Genomic DNA, 17,657 nt, shown 5'->3' with positions numbered 1-17,657 from the left:
AATATTGAACTAATGAACTCAATTAAAAATAGTTCTGTTTGGATGTGTTTAATTGGTTAGTGATGGTGGGAAGGGTCACTAGTTGGCTAAGAAAACTAAATTTAATGGACTTATTTAACTAAATTGTTTCATTAAACTACTCAACTAAATTACTGGATATGTCTGAACAAGTCTTGTAGCAGATGTGCAAAATGTTTAGGAATCATTTTCAAGAAGACAAAATAGAATTATTCTTTTGTAATTTATTCATTCAATTTTCTGCCATATCTTTTATCATTTAATTTTTAAAATATATTATGAATATAAACTTTTGGCTTTATAAAGAATATACTAAATGTAATAAGATAAATTTAACAGTGAACAACAGCAATATAAAAGACAACATAAATATAACTACACCCAGTTATCTGAAACTAATGTGTTTCTGAAAATAATATGAATATCATAAAGGTTTTCCATTGTGAGAAATTAAGCAATGAGAGAAATTCTAACTTGTTACCAGTCCATCTAAATAACCTCAACCAATTCTCCAAATGACACTAAAACACTGTAAAAAAAATCTAAATCAGTCCATATTTTTACTTGATATTAAACATTACAAATTCCAATTAACTTACTAACAAACATTTTAGCTATTAACAAAAATTATTAAAGGAATTCAGCAGTTCAAGTTGGTGAGCAATGAGTTTGTGAGCAACAATGCAACAAATAAATTTACTGCCTTTACTAGGAATTGTGTATGAACTCTGTTTTCTTTATACAACAATAAAAATGTTGACAAAACACAGTACAATGTATAGAAAACATAGTTCTTATAAATATTGTTCTTTATAATGCATTACATATGATAATCATTTGACTATATCAAGATAGTGTTCACACTTGCATTGCATTTGATATGTAAATTATTTCTTCTTCATCCAACTTGAATTGCTGTTTTTAACATTGCAAGTTAAAATTGACTTGTAAAAAATGTTTACTGAACAAAAAAAATTACAAATTTCTTTTAGCTTTGTTTTGTTCAACCATGCTGATATACTGTTCCACACTTAAATGGTGAATACTGTCTCCTTCTTATATTGTTTGATTTGAAAAATCATTTAGAATTTTGTTTTTGTTAATAAATTTATTATTACTTAACTTTATTTAGTGAATTAATTCAAAATACTGTGTTACATTTGAGATTTTTATTGTCTGTTGAGCCATAATTATACAACCTTGACCTTGAAAATTGTTAATATGAATTTTTAATAAAGTAAAACTAACTACTGTTCTCCTAGCAATTTGTATTAACACAAGTTGACTGACTGTATTATCAAATTTGTGTTCAGTTATATTGGTTCCAAACTGAAAATGTAAAAACTGTAATATTTGATTTTTCTCTTTTAGTTGTTCTTTCCGATATGAGCGTAGGCCTTAGATTTCATTTGAACACCAGATTGTTTTGAAAAGTTGAACTTAGTCATGTTATTTTTAAAAAAATTGTTTCCTTGCATTACCTGTTCCTAAATCTTATACATAACAACTTGAACACAAAAATTATTTAATTGAAAATTGAATGAGTACTTGGTACCATGGAAATGAGAGTTAAGAGAAGTTGAACAGACATTATTCACTATGATCTGTAATTTATACTTTGCTTCTATTTAATTTCTTTAATCTCAGTATATATAACTGGTCAAAACAACTTAATTCCTAACAGCATGTAGTACCTAAAATTGAATTAAATACAAAGTTATTGTATAAAAGACAAAAGCTTCTGTACATTAATGTCCTTGGGGAGAATGAAACTCAATTTCTGAATTCTTATATGTAAAAGCTATAAAAATACGAGGGCAGTTTTTTCAACCTCCGATGGTCCATTAAAAAAAACAAGTGTAAATAACAAAATGAATTTATTACCAAAAGTTATGTACAAACATGGTTACTTTTCAACATTATCACTGTGAAGATTGATGCATTTGTCATATCTGTGGATGAGCTTTTCAATCCCCTCTTCATAGAATGTTGCTGCCAGTGACTTGAGATGGGCCTTAATGTTGCTTTGAAGATCGTCTTTAGTCTCAAATCTCTGCCCTCCTAGCCATGTTTTCAGTTCAGGGAAGAGGTGGAAGTCTTCACACATTAAAGGTGTGTGAAGATGTCAACCCAGCTTGGAACTTTTTAAACATCTAGTCTATAGCCCCGATTTAGCACTGAGTGACTTCCACCTCTTTCCTGAACTGAAAACGTGGCTAGGAGGGCACTAAAGATGTTCTTCAAAACAACTCAAGTCACTGGCATCAACTTTCTATGAAGAGGGGATTGAAAAGCTTATCTACAGATATGACAAATGTCTCAATCTTCTCAGTGATTATGTTGAAAAGTAACCATGTTTGTACCTAACTTTTGGTAATAAATTCATTTTGTTATTTACACTTAGGCTTTTTTTCAACCTCTTATGGTCCATAAAAAATGACATGTCCTTGAAAATATGAAGATTGTATACAATGAAAAAAAATTATTTTTACGGTATATCTTATAAAATACAGCTTGAACTTTCAGCAATACAGTAGTTTAATATCAAAGTTTTTGATCAATTTAACTGATCATCATTGGCAAATTGAAATATGTTATATTAGAACAAACATATTTGAAACATTTGAAGAAGAATTTATATTTACAAAACCTTCAAAAATTCAGAAACTAGAATAAAAAAACATTCTCAAATGTCATATAGAATAACATAAATTTTAAAGTTTTGAGAAGACAAAATTTAAATTACAGACCAAGCAATTATAATTTGCTGTTTTTAACAAGATCAGAAAATAAACTAATGAACTTAAAGAGCATTCTCTACAGGAATTCTCTTTCCATTATACCTCATGTAATACCCTCCACATATTAGAAGTATTTTCCACATTACAAAAATTGATACAAACATCTTTCTTATTCAGTTTGTATATCTCTAGCATCTTCATCAATTTAAGCCTGTTACATTGCATACTGGACATATTATTTCAGGTCACTGTCAATCTACCTTTATCTCTGGAGATCACAGAAAAGCTGCCAAAGTGGTTGTAGTCACTTCTTTCTGTACTGACCAAACATGCTCTTTAATTTAAATTTTGGGTTCTTAAACTTTAAAACTTAAATTAAATAACTGAAATTATTAATTAATATTTTTATACTAATGTCAGTGTGGGATTGTTACTGCTGTTGGTGGCCTCATTAACCAGTTATACTCATATATAGATATTACTGTATTTGCTTCAATAGAAGTGGGTGACCTCTAGTGGAGGTGCTATGAATTACAGAATGGAAGAGATAGTGAATATAGTAAGAAGATTGCAAATGGAGAGCAACAGAGCAAAATCGAATATGAGTGTTAAAAATAAATACTGCTATGCTTTTGGATGCAAGTCAAAATTATTAAAACAGGAATCTATTTTTATTTATTGATTTTCAAAAGATTTAAAATTATGAAAGAAATAGGAGGTTGCATTGGAATTAGGAAAAGCAATGTACAGTACATGTACAAAAGCAATACACAATGTACAATGCAGTTTGCATTTTAATTTCAATGATTCCAGGGAAGTGGCAAACATAATGCTAAAATACTGCTTTCAATACAAATATTTGAAATGTAAGAATTATTATGTATTAAGTGTATTGGTATAAGTGCTAAAATGTTAAATTATTGTGCTGACTGTGTGATAGAATGGCTGATGCAACTATATTAAATGTGCTGAGGAAAAATAGAATCCTTATGTTCTAGAAAAGTGCAGTAATTGTACTGTTGTATAGAGGAGAGCAGCAGGAGTGACTCTAGAAATTTTCAAGGAATAAGTTTGCAGAGCATACATGATAAAGTGTATGGGAAAAACTCTGATTAGAGAGTGAAAGCAATTATAATGTATTTGAAAGTGAGTGGTAAATGCAGTATGGATTTATGGCAGTAAGACATGGATATAGCAAAAGAAAGATAAATGTTATTGTTTTTGTTTTTTGCCCTTATACTTATTAAATGTATTATATTAACTTAAAAACAGTTCATTTGTATTAGGGCTTATCACACCAGTTATCACAAATACAAAATTTATTAGATTCAATATACACTTAAATTACAAACAGAGATTTTGCAAAGATTAAAAACAATATGTACAATATATTAAAATTACATCCAATATGCATTTCGGACTATTGGTAGTCCCTCGTCAGTTGATGCCATAATAATACAGAAATAGTATACATGAAAGATTCTATTCATAGGCAATAATGATGATGAAGACATCACAAATAAAGCTAAAGCTGGATGTTAAGACTCAAGTGTGGTGTAATGACTTCTTATTTTCACAATCAGACAGGTCATAAAAAGTTAAAGGTTGTTTTTGAGGGATTGGCTGAAACATTATATCAAACAATAATGAAAGCATGTTAATATGATGACACAAAATTGTGCTCATACAAGCAATGGACATCTGCAAACCAGTTGTAATTGCTACCACCCTCGCACTCCGCAAGGGTGGTAGCAGTTCTTTTTGTCTGAAGGTGTTCACATTTCTCCAAATGATCAAAAGAAACAAATATAATTACCGTATTAGCCCGAATATAACGCGATATTTTTCGACCATTTATTTTCCGTTAAAAAATCGACTCGCGCTAAATTCGGGGTTTAAGTAATGGAATGTAATATAAACAAGGACATTTTCCTACAGAGATTGAAACGCGACTGAACGTCAGACCTGGCTCGACCGACCACTTCAAAACAACCATGTGATCTAGTTAGTAGGCCTGCGCTTTTGTTTGCATAGCGCTACTATAGTAAGGCTATGTCTCCGCTTGTTCGAAGTTCATTAGTCACGTGATTTTTCGACCGCCTTTTAGTCACGTGGGCTCTCACAGACGCCATTTTTTATCTTAATAATTTTTCGAGCGAAGCCAAAAATTTCACAATTTTATTACATCTTTCTTTTCTTTATTTTCTCTACTTTTAAACAATGTAAAATATTTCTATATTGACAAAAATGCTTTATTTGTGTCGAATTTAATGTAATTTGATACGTAAAACGCAAAAAATAAACATATCAAATTTCAACTCGCTGTAATTTATCTCATGTTTCACCGATTGCCATCGGGTTTGTTTGTAAATGGGGAAGAAATATGACTCATTCAAGTTAAGTCAGTACAAATTTCGTACTACTGCGAGAAAATTTGTCAATAGACCCGCTTTACCCCCTAACGCGAAAGTCAATGAGTTCTCATTCTGAAAACAGTTCAGATTCTGAATAAGCATTTCCGTTTTTTGTTGTTACTTACGTAATATTAATTTTGTTTTACATTACTTAATTTTATTGACATGAATGTAACCTGTGTTATTAGCTATAAATACCTAAATAAATGCTTATCTGATTGAATTTTACTTTCTTTGAATTCTTTTATGAGTATTATTTTTTTTTCTAAATATCTTTATGAAAATTTTGGAGTCGCGTTAAATTCGGGGTCGCGTTATATTCGGGCTAATACGGTATATTCCTTATTACAATTATATATTTTTTGAAAATAGAAAAATACTTTTAGAGAATTTATTCAATTAAATTCAAGTTTTTTAAAAATGAATTTGTACTTTGAAAACATAAAAAATAATTGCTTTTATTAGTTATTACTCTTTATAATTTAAAGATATTTAAAGAAAACATTGCTGATTAATTTTTCCCGAAACGTGTAACAATACACGTCTCAACTAAATAAAGATGAGAAAAAATGCCAGGTGTTGAAATGTGTGGCACTTATTAGTGTTTGGGAAACAAATAAATTATACAACACTGTTTCAGTTTATAAAGATTAACTTTTCATTAACACAAGTGTATATAACTTCATTGATACCATGCATCTTATTTCTCTGTCACTAATTTCATTGCATCATTTTAACAATTTTAATAAACCAATATTTGTAATAGCAAATATTTAAGAGGTCAACTTAGCTTAATCTCATTAATCTATTTAGTAACAACACAAGTACTTGGATGTTAGGAAAAGTTGTGCAACATTCTTTCTGATGCTTTTTAAAAGCACTGAGGTTGATTGTACATTGTAAGATGTGAGCATCAAATCCAGTGTTGGTTTCAAAAGAGTTTAACATAAAGTGAAGATGTTTCTAGAAGTTAAGGTACATCTTAGATTTGATGATGTCTTAGATTTAAGTAAATACAGTGTATTTTATTTATATGCTATATGAATGCTATAGTTTTGAAACAGTTACTATAGCAATTTTAAGAATCCAAATTATTTATCAGTTTTATTTTAAGAAGCTAAGTATAAATAGAATGGAAATAAGATAAAAAAAAAAGTAAATGCAATGCAATAAAATAAAATAAAAGTAGAAAAGTGTCATTTGTGTGTAAAAGTGCTTTAAAATCTAAGTTTGTGACAATATCTTCTTATCTCTTATTAACTAGAGATTTATGTTATTAATAGTATTCTTGGCTGTCCTAAGTAGCATCCCTCTGAAGGCAGCTTGTGACAGTTACTTTGTTCCTGCTTGCTTAGACATTTCTGCTTAATACTTCCTGTGATAAAGCTGCAGTTCTGACCTTAAAAAATATCCAATTTATGTTTCCTATATTCTTTTTCATTTTTGATATTCCTGTAAGTGTTATCTATATAAAATGTAACCTAATCTTCATATTGGTTTTTTAGTGGTATCAGAAAATTCTGAAGTTTTGCCCATTGAAGTTGGATTGTTTTCATTCTTGTTTAAATAATATAATAACAATTTCCATACTGTAAAGATGTTTTGTGAAGAATGAAACCTGGATTTTTTTCAATATTATTTTTACTAAATACTAATAATTGGATATTGAAATGACAATAATAATAATAATAATAATAATAATAATAATAATGTTGTAAGAGATTGATTGATGTGGGTAGCACTGGCTACTATTTTAGATTGATTATTTGATAGAGTACAATGAGTCTCAGAACTAAGTTGCCAGATTTTTTTCTAAAACTTGTCTTTCAGAGCATAAGCATAGCATATAGGATGACAATCCTAAATGATAACTTTATATTAAAGTAGTTAAGCAACTGTTGTTTTACTTGTTTTTAATTATAATGAACGTGATTAGCTATAATTATATTAGTATTAAAGTATTAAAATCAAAAGTTTATATATATATATATATATATATATATATTTTATTTTAATATTTAATAAAATATTTTTAGGAAAGAATTTATATAATAATGAACATGTAGCAATTAAATTGGTGAGTCTACTTTAAATTTATTTTATTATAATAAAATTTATATAATATATAAATTTTTGCACAAACTAAATTTTTATACTAAAATACTGTGTACAGCTTTAAGAAAAACAAAGGATTTGTTTTTGTAAGAGTTGACCTTGATTATATTCTACACCTAGCTAAAGCTGTAAGAAAATTCATTTGTATGTAAAAAAATTTACTGGATATTATTTACATTGATTATAAACTGTATATTAAGAGATTTTTAAAAACTTTTATTACATAAATAATTGTTAATTTTAAAAGGAGAAAAATTGCTTAGTATATTGTACTATTATCATATATAGATTACTCCAATGAAACTATCACACTTATCTTAAGCAATAAAACACAGTTTTTTTTTTAAACTTTATTTTTTATATGAATAGAACATTAGTTTAAATTATGAAAACATTGAGTGAGTTTGGTATGTTCTTTTGCCTCCATTCAGTTTTAAATGAATGTGTTAAACTTGGTTCAAACATTATCTATTGGAACTTTTTCCCAAATATTTATCAAATAGGTTTTAACTTAGTCCTTGATGGACATTTGTGATGTGGACTTTGTCCAGCATATAGCCCTAAATACAGTAGTCTAAAATAGTGGTTCTCAATCCATGATCTGCAGAACACAGGTGCTCCGTGAAGCCACTTCAAGTGTTCTGCAAAAAAACAAATATACAATTAAAAATTGTTGCAAAATCAATACAATGTAAAATAATTTTTGTATGGGAATGTAATTAGCAGACATCAATGTTGTCATCTACTAGACTGAATGCACTTGATTTCAAAAAGGTTTGCCACCCCTGCTTTAAAGCTGATGTATTGTAAGTGTTCTGCGGTAAACAAATGTGAAAGTTTAGTGTTCCCCGACTTCAAAATAATTGAGAACCACTAGTCTAGTAGGTTAAGGTCTGGAGATAAGGCAGGCTATTCATTCAGCATGAACTCTGGCATGTATTTCTCTAGTCAGGATATAACATGCTTGACCTTGAATGATAGCACAATCCTGCTAGAAGCAGAAATGGTTTTCTCCAAACATATTCCTCACATTTAACTTTAGAGAACTCTCTAGGATATGGCGATATAGTAATCCTGGTTTACTTTGACTTCTGGTTCAATGAATACCAACAGTGTCAGTGTGTGTTTCTCCACAAATGGAAATAGCAACCCAGACCATGACTTGGGGTATGTTCTGAAAGTACTGAACTTTACCTTGTTCTTTGGAACATACTTTAGAGAATCTGCATAGATGTGGTCATTCTGGCTGTTGAATGTGTTTTGCAGCTGGCACAATTTTTGTCAGAAAAAATAATCAATAATTTTGCATGACATGAAAGCAACTTCTTGCATCTTTTCATCTTAACCTCTTGCTTCTCTGTCAGGCCATGAACTTTGTTTTTTGTAAGCACAAAATTGTAGATTACTTTACATAATTTAATGTATTGATGATTTTGCTAATCGAGTTAGTGGTCAGACTTCCTGACTGTACTGGGTTTTGCCTGAGTTGCTCCTTAACCCACTTAATAACTTCTGGCATCTGTACAGATCTGCACTTTCCATGTTGAGAAGTAAGTTTGACTTTCCCTGTATTTCTATATCATTTTACAGTTCTTTGAATAAACCTCTGGTTCATTCCCAGACATAACTTTAAAATATCCTTGGCTTTCAGATCTTCTAGATGAAGAGCTGGCACCACTTCATATTTTACCTCCATTTTCATAATCCAATTACTGGTTCTACACAAACAGCAATATTGGTATATCTAGATGAGTAACACATCTCGCACATCATTTAACAGCTGATTTGTTCATGTAGGATGGTACAAATCTTATTTAATAAATGTGACAGTTTCATTGGGGCACCCTGGGTATACAAAAAAATAAACAGATCCTTTGATACATATAATTATAATGATATATAAAGAGACACTATTAAATTCATTCTAAAATTTTTTATCCTATAAATTAAATTAAAACTTACAAAATTATATATAGATAATTGCAGATGTACTGTACATTCAAAATATTTATTATTTGCATGTTGAATATTGTGAAACTTCAATAAATTAAAGAAACATATTAATTATGAAAAATCTTTCCTATAAAATTATATTTTTATATTCTACTTGTAATTACAAAATCAAAATTTTTGTTTATTTTGATATTTCAGGAACCCATGAAATCAAAAGCTCCTCAGTTACATTTGGAATATAGGTTTTATAAATTATTAGGCAATCATGGTAAGTAGAAAATTGATGCAACATACTGATTTTGAATTAACAGATCATTTTTTAATACTAAGAGAATAATTTTTAAAAAATAATTTAAATGGATGAAAATTTAAGAATATAAAATCATAAATACGTATTTGGTACAAATTTAGATATTCTATCATGGCCTCTTCTGCACTAATTTCTTCCGTCGGAACCATGAACATTGTCATTTTCTGAAATGATAGAAAATTTATCTTTACATATTTACATATTTTACATATTTTTTTGTAAAATCCAAGCATTTTTTTCTATTGGTTTCCAGCATTAAATATACTGAATTAGACCCTATGCAAAGACCACAAATACTCAAAATATGCACATCAAAATGAATAGGAGAAACTCTATACTACATAATTTTGCATATATTACCAAAACGCATTCAATCAGAACCAACACTTTCAGACATACATTAGTTTATTCTGGTGCAGTCACTATACCTATGTACTATGGTCTTAAACTACAATCAAAACACAGACAGATTATAAGATTGCCTGACAAAGAAGGTTGGAAATAAATACATAGTTTGCCTAATTGTTGTCTAGTATTGACACAATATACTAAAAACAACATAACACCAAATTTAATGAAAGAGGTTAGTAAAATATTCAGGAAAATTAAAACAAGACAATATACCTGTATAGGAATGCAGGCACACTCAAACAAAAATGTGCAGCTAAGTCACAAAGACTGAAATGATACAAAGCTTGTACACTAAGAAAACAACAAAATAAATTATTCATTAACAATGAGACACATGTATATATCAAACTAACCACACAATAATAGCACAATGGCATGCCAAACAGAACAACTCAAACTATTGGTCTACTCTTTAGTTGAATCCAGTCACACACAAAGATGAAGTAGGCTGGATCAAAGAGGAAGAAGGAAACTTGTGTGAGATTCCAATCAAGTGCTATGTTGAAGTAACATACACGACATTCAACATACGGTATAAAGAACACACAAGTATCACAAGATCATAGTAAAATCAACAAAAGAAGAGCGTAAGCTAATTAGCTAATTATCATATTTTTTTCCTCAGCATATGTGGTCTGGTTTAACAAATTTGTTTTTTTCCCCCTCAAGTAAAGAAATAAAATTCACCAAAAAAAAAAAAAAGAGATAATTGTCAACATATTCTTTGAAAATGTAAAAGGGGAGCTGGGTGCAAAATATATAGTTTGGGTGCTAGTCACCATTTTGGGGTCAGGTTTGTGTTTTGAGTGTATTTGGGTGCTAAACATTTGGCAATGAGTGGGTCTACTGTACTAAAACTGACGTAGTTTGTCTTTTGTACTCTGTTCTTTTCAAAAACCGAGTGGGTGTGGCACCCAAAAATCTGGACACTACATATCACACATTAGATATTACATACTTATTCCATTGACATTTAAATAGTTTGGCCTAGAGAAATTCAGAACATTCATGTTGGAACAGGAATTGTGAAGAAAGCTGATTTTGTATTCAGAAATGGCAATGTCATTTGAATCAGTGAATAAGACAAAGTCTACAAATATTACACAAAATGGTGACTCCTGCAGACAAAAACAGTACACCATTAAATTTGCACAACACTGACCTGGATTTAATACAGTGCACAGACACCATAAGATAATTTTTAACTTGAAAGGAGCTCCGTGTTAGGCACACTAATAATTTCAACCTGGATTGCATTGGCAAAATTGTTACAAGCTGCTAGCTGACTAATATACTTTGGAGAGAGAGAGAGAGGTTCATGACTGCCATACAAGACTAGGTCATAAATACAAGAAACTACAGGAAGCACATCTTAAAAAAGATGCCATACTTACAGATGATACTTGTAAGAAATGTCACAACATGCATGGGACTGTACAACACATTGCATCAGTTTGCCAGCTTTTAACAAACTAGTTACATTGACATAACCAAATAGTAAAAATAATACATCAAAAGCTTGCATACAAACACAAACTACTATATATTGAGGAACCACACTACAAAAATATTCTCAGACGATTATAGAAAACAATACACAAAATATATCATGACTTTATCATAATCACAAACAAAAAGTACATCCCAACAGACCAGACATCACATTTATTGACAAACAGAATCAAAACCATATGCATCATAAACATTGCTTTTCCAAATACCCCAACATACAAAGTAAACTCCTCAAAAGTGAAATTGCAACACCACAAAGGAATGTGCATAGCCACCTGCAAATTGCAGGACTAGTAGATGTGACAGATATGCAAATGATTAAGTTTGCATATGCATTGAGTCACATGGTACCCAGTTGTGGGCTCTAAAGACCAGCAGTCATCTTGGACTGTAAGTACTATCAGCAATGGTTTGCGGCAATCAAACTTTTGAAGAAGCATAGAAAGTGCTTCAGAGATGACAGTGAACTGAATACCACCAGTTATGGCTGGGGAACAAGACTGTATCCTGAAACTGTGCATTCTCAGTTTGTCGATGCATGTAGTTGCCATACATGTTGGGCACAACATGAATACCATCCATACCATCCAGTGATGTGTGACACAATGGATGCAGGAGCATCTATAAACATGTCAAGGAGGAAGTGGATTGCACCAGCAAATGACAGAGCACACAGACTGGCAGATTTGCCAAATGGCCTATTGGGACCTGTTTGCCATGGCATCTGAAGCTGCCTATTGCATCCACATCTGTGTCCACCTAAATCATTTGCAAAAGGTTGCATGAAGTCAGGCTGCATGCATTGCAACCAGCAGCTGGGGTGCAATTAACCATTTGACACAGGGCTACACACTGGCATGATGTCATCGTCATTGCAACTGGACCACTGAATGGCAGCAGGACTACTGTTTACGGATGAATCCTGCTTCTTTAATTATTATGCCTTTGTGTCCTTTCTATCTTAATTTAAAATTTATTTTGTATACTAGTACTTTTTATATATTAACAGGACTTATTATACTGGAAAATATGGATGCAGATATTTAGTCTACAGTATAATAAGTTCTGTTAATATATAAAAAGTACTAGTATACAAAATAAATTTTAAATTAAGAATCCTGCTTCTGTCTGCAGAGGAATGATAGGTGTGGCATTATCCTGGGGAATGCTATGTGCCAGCCCTTTTTGTCAAGCATCACACCAGCCCCACACCAGGTATCATGTTCAATCAGTGGATCAGTATGTCACTTGGATTGTAGGGCATGTGGTTTGGCCATCAATTCAGGTTGTACCCAACATGGTATTCCAACAAGACATGCACTGAAAAACTTAGTAAATACAATAGAGCATCGATTATCCGACTTAATTGGGGACTGGGGTTGGTCGGATAACTGAAAAGTCAGATAACTGAAAAGTATGAAAAAATACATTATTAATATAGTGTATTAGGCCTGGTTTAAATACTAGCCTCCCTTTCATGGTCAAGCCAGTTCTGCCAGCTAAAACATGCAAAAATTTAACAAAAATAATAATAAAGTAACCAAGACATAACCAAATATTGTAGTGCCACATCACTAGTGGACATTTGAATTTGCCGACTAGAACGCGGTCGGTTAATCGGGGTCAGATAATCAATGCTCTACTGTACTTAGAACTTACTCACAAAATAAAGTATCTATGAAGAATGAATGAGTGTTCCACTTGTTATGTCAGTATTCCTTTCTTACACAGGCATAACATACACACTTCACAAAAGTCTTGAAACATTAGGGTGACACAACAAATATATTACACTACAGAAGACTTCCATACTAAACACATGGTTAGGAAATTCTTAAACACAGATACAAAGAACAGCATGTAAACATAATAATAATTAGTTCTGCACCTGTTTTCTTGTCCCTGCTGTAGCATAGCACTAGGTACACGTTTATATGCTGAGTAGAATATTTGCCTTTTATATCACCATTATAATAATAAGCATTATCAAATCTTCAAAATGTACAATTTTTAATTGTTTTAAATTCTAATTGTATTCTTTTAATGTCAGTCAATAAAACCAAAATTTTCACTAATTTGTATGTTATTTATTTACCCCACTTAATGCCATCATTCAGTTATCATCATCAATAGGCAAGTCCCAAAGTGATTTACAATAGGTGGATTCTAGCGTATTATTTTTTTCATGTAGACATTTCGTATGTTTTTTCAATGTAATTTTTTTTATTCTAGCATATATAGAATAGAAAAATTACATTGAAAAATACATACAAAACTGTAGTTGCAAATATAATAAAGATATAATTCTTTGTGGAATTTTTATGTTTTACAAAAAAGAAATCTTATGATCAGTAGCTAAAAACTTAATTTGTCTGTTATAAATTTTATGAAGATAATCTATGCATTGACTATCATCCAAGCATTAGTATTTTGTATTTTTCCATTTAACATTTCAAAATGAAATCTATACATCAACATGAAAAGATATTGAAATCCACAAAAACATAAGACTGTCTACAGAGATACAAAATATTACTATATCAGTCAAATGCAGGAAAGATAGCTATCAATCTTTCATGTATCTGTGATTTAAAAAGATATATGGTATATAAAATACATTTTAGTGCAATCAGTAATTCATAAAGTAACTACTTCAGTAGCAAATCCTCAATCATATACACACAACCTTATACAGCAGCAAAAAAAGAAAAAAAAAACAAAAACAAAAAGGTTTAAACTGGAAAAAACTAAACTATATTTTTAGTCATATTTTTTAAATGACTTTCATCAGTTTGATATTCCAAAAAGTGAACATTTACAAATACTAACAGAAATAGAACAGATATAGTTTTTTCCAATTTAATGAATTTCTTTTGTTGCTGTACAAGGTTCTGTGTAGATGACTGAGTGATTTAATGTATTCAGTAAAATCTTACGTAATGATTTGTAAAATTAAATAAAATATCTGTTTTATTTTTAAATTTATTTCAGAGGGTGTACCAAAAGTTTACTATTTTGGACCTTGTGGAAAGTATAATGCACTTGTTATGGAACTTTTGGGTCCAAGTTTAGAAGACTTGTTTGATTTGTGTGAAAGAAAATTTAGTTTAAAAACAGTATTAATGATTGCAATTCAACTAGTAAGTTTAATTTAAAATTTTAAGGACAAAAATTAAAGATGTGTAAGTCAGTTACGTAATGTTAAATTAAATAATGTAATGAATACATGCAGTTAGATATTTTTAATTGCCTATGATCATAGTAAAATCAATGTATTAATATATTAATATTTCTAAGTTTTAAAATTTAGAAAATTGTTTTTAGAAATTCAAATAGTATATTTACTAATATTTTATGTAATTCCTTTTGTTTTTGTTAATTTCTTACATTTAGAATTAAATATATCAATACATATTTTTGATTGCCATTGTACTATTTTTTTAATTTAGGAAAATTTGTGTGTGAATGATATTAATAGTACTCATCTAGTTCCTTATTGTCTAACTATAATTTGAGATATCATGGCCGAACTCATACAAGTAAAATATTTCATGCATAATTATTGTGAAAGTAATTAAGATAACATGTCATTGATTACACAGAGTTGTTTTTATGACCTTTATTGATACATGCAAGAGAGAAATTATGTTTAATTTGTCAATGAAAAAAAAAAGAGAGAATATACTTTAATCTTAGTTTGGAAATGTAGTAATAAGAAAAGAAAGGATCATATACACTATTTTATTTTAGCCATAAAAAATAGGAATTAGAGAAAAATAATGAAAGATGAGGGGGAAAAAATTTAATTAATCAAATATCTTTTTATCTGTTTAGTGAAAAAAATAATAGTAATAGTATCTAGTATTTATGTGTTTTATACATGTGTGTGTATTTTATTAATTATACTAAATGTATTCAATAAAATAAAAAGTGGTTTCTATATTATTTAAACTTAATATCATTAATTATAATATTAATTTATATATATTATACAGGGCCTTCCAAAAAGAATTCTACCATTTTAAGTTATTGTAAATATGCAAGAATATTGTAATGTACAGTACATTAAAACATTGGACACCTTATGTCACATGCACACATCCAACTGATACTCAAATTCTTCTATACTCCACAGCAGAGGTTCCCAACTTGTCTTCCACAGAATCCTATGGTTCTGTGGAAGACAAGTTCCACAATAAACTCAGTTGAGTGTAGTGATGTATTAATATGCCAATGTAGATTTGGTATGAGGTGTAATTGTTCTATTCTTAGATCAAGTCTTCTTATGACGTCCTCTATGTGTGCTAGAGTTATTTACAGCTTTATAAATAGTGGGGTCTGATTTATTGGTAATGGAATGAACTGAAATCATAATATAATGTTTGACAAGATAATGAAAACCATAAAAATGGTAAAACTTAACCTAAAGCTAGAAAAACATTAAAAAGTAACTGTAAAAAGTATCCAACATACAAATAATAATAGTCATCAACAAATTAAAGCATATTTGATATCTGCAGTGAAAGTCTATTGAATCTAATGACAGGAGTGGCCAGTCAGATGCTGCACTGTACCTACTACAATACTAGTGATGGGACACTTATGTTAGATGAGTGTCACATGTCTCTAAGGGGTTAAATTAAACATTGTCAGGGTTTCAACATTTTTTATTAAGGTGAAAATGGTTCTGTGATAAAAATGTTGGGAACTGCTGCTCTAGAGCATATCCATTGTCACTCTTCTCATAGCAACCACAATTCTACAGTTCTTGCAGATTATTCATATTACACAATGATGATTGACTCTGACTTTGCAAAGTGCATAACACAAAATGCCTTCTTTGTTGCAGAGTCACCATTTTTGTTTACATTGCTTCCTAGAGGTAATAGACAACAAGATGTTTGAATGCAGATGGGAAATGAAACTTGGATGGTTACTCTATTGATTGGTGTACAGTACATCACATACTTCTCAGATAATAATTAACATAATTACAGTAATTTAAAATGATAGCATTCATTTTGGAAGACCCTATGCATATATTATAATTATTTATTATAAGAAAGTTGAAAGAAATAATTTATATAAATATTACAGCTTCATCGTATAGAATATGTTCATTCCAAACATCTAATATATAGAGATGTGAAGCCTGAGAACTTTTTAATTTGGAGACAGTCATCAAAGCGACATTGTATCATCTATATTATTGATTTTGGTTTGGCAAAAGAGTATATAGATCCAGAAACAAATAAACATATACCGTATAGAGAACATAAAAGTTTAACTGGTACTGCAAGATATATGAGTATTAATACTCATTTAGGAAAAGGTATAATATACAATATAATAAAAAATTATTATATTTTATATTCATATTAAATTTATTATTTTTTAATGATTATTTTAGAAAATAAAATTTAATACATTGAAAGTAGAAATTATTTAGCCTTATGCTAAAATTTTCAAAACTAAAGGCTTTTTTAGCCAATGGAAAAATGTGCACATACAGTAAAGGCATTAATTTTACTTTTGATTGGGCTGCAATTTGAAAAAATAGTGGGAATTTATACGTCTACAATCTGTTCATCTGTCTGTTGTCTGTCCTTCCTTAATCTCAAGAACAGAGTTGGATAGATGAAAACTGAGATCAGATATGGAAAGTTTAGAGGCAGGAGGCCCTTATTATACACAAATGTCTGATGTAAATTGGAAGTCATGTTATTTCAATTCAAAAATTTTTCTCTGAAAGGAGTTAGATAGATGACTGGCATGACTCTATTACTAACAGGAAAAGTAGGATATATAGGGGCAAGACACTACTAATTTGGGTGGAGGGCATATATTTTAAATTAAATAAAAAATATGATTAAAAATTGCAACCCGGTGTTGTGATGATGTCACAGTAATTTTCTATACATATTCAATAATATGTTATAACATTGTCAGTGGAACATGCTCTCATTTATATTCTGTTAGTGGAAAAAAATTGGAAATGTATTAATATGGATATATTATTTATAAATAAAAATGTTAGCATCAACATTGAATCAGCTACAATAAAAACATTTTCAGCAGAAAAAGTTATGATTTAGAACTCTTCCAAATGATTATTTTAATGTAAACTTTGTTTAGATGCAACAGTTGAAATAATCTGCATGTTTCAATTGTTTATTTTATATT

General features: G+C 29.8%; 1 protein-coding gene across 1 annotated transcript in view; it reads left to right on the top strand.

Moving 5' to 3' along the window:
- Positions 1–17,657, top strand: part of LOC136973224 (casein kinase I-like) — a 49,681-nt gene that overhangs the window by 10,682 nt on the left and 21,342 nt on the right. The window contains exons 2-5 of the mRNA XM_067267928.1: positions 7,210–7,250; positions 9,440–9,509; positions 14,466–14,614; positions 16,572–16,806. Of these exons, the coding sequence (XP_067124029.1) occupies positions 7,210–7,250; positions 9,440–9,509; positions 14,466–14,614; positions 16,572–16,806 (495 nt within the window). The remainder of the gene's footprint in view (positions 1–7,209; positions 7,251–9,439; positions 9,510–14,465; positions 14,615–16,571; positions 16,807–17,657) is intronic.

The sequence above is a fragment of the Centruroides vittatus genome, unplaced genomic scaffold, assembly GCF_030686945.1.
Source record: "Centruroides vittatus isolate TY-2023 unplaced genomic scaffold, ASM3068694v2 contig_3118, whole genome shotgun sequence".
NCBI lineage: Eukaryota > Metazoa > Arthropoda > Arachnida > Scorpiones > Buthidae > Centruroides > Centruroides vittatus.
Note: the sequence above shows the minus strand (reverse complement) of the source record. Positions and strands in the feature narration are given on the sequence as shown.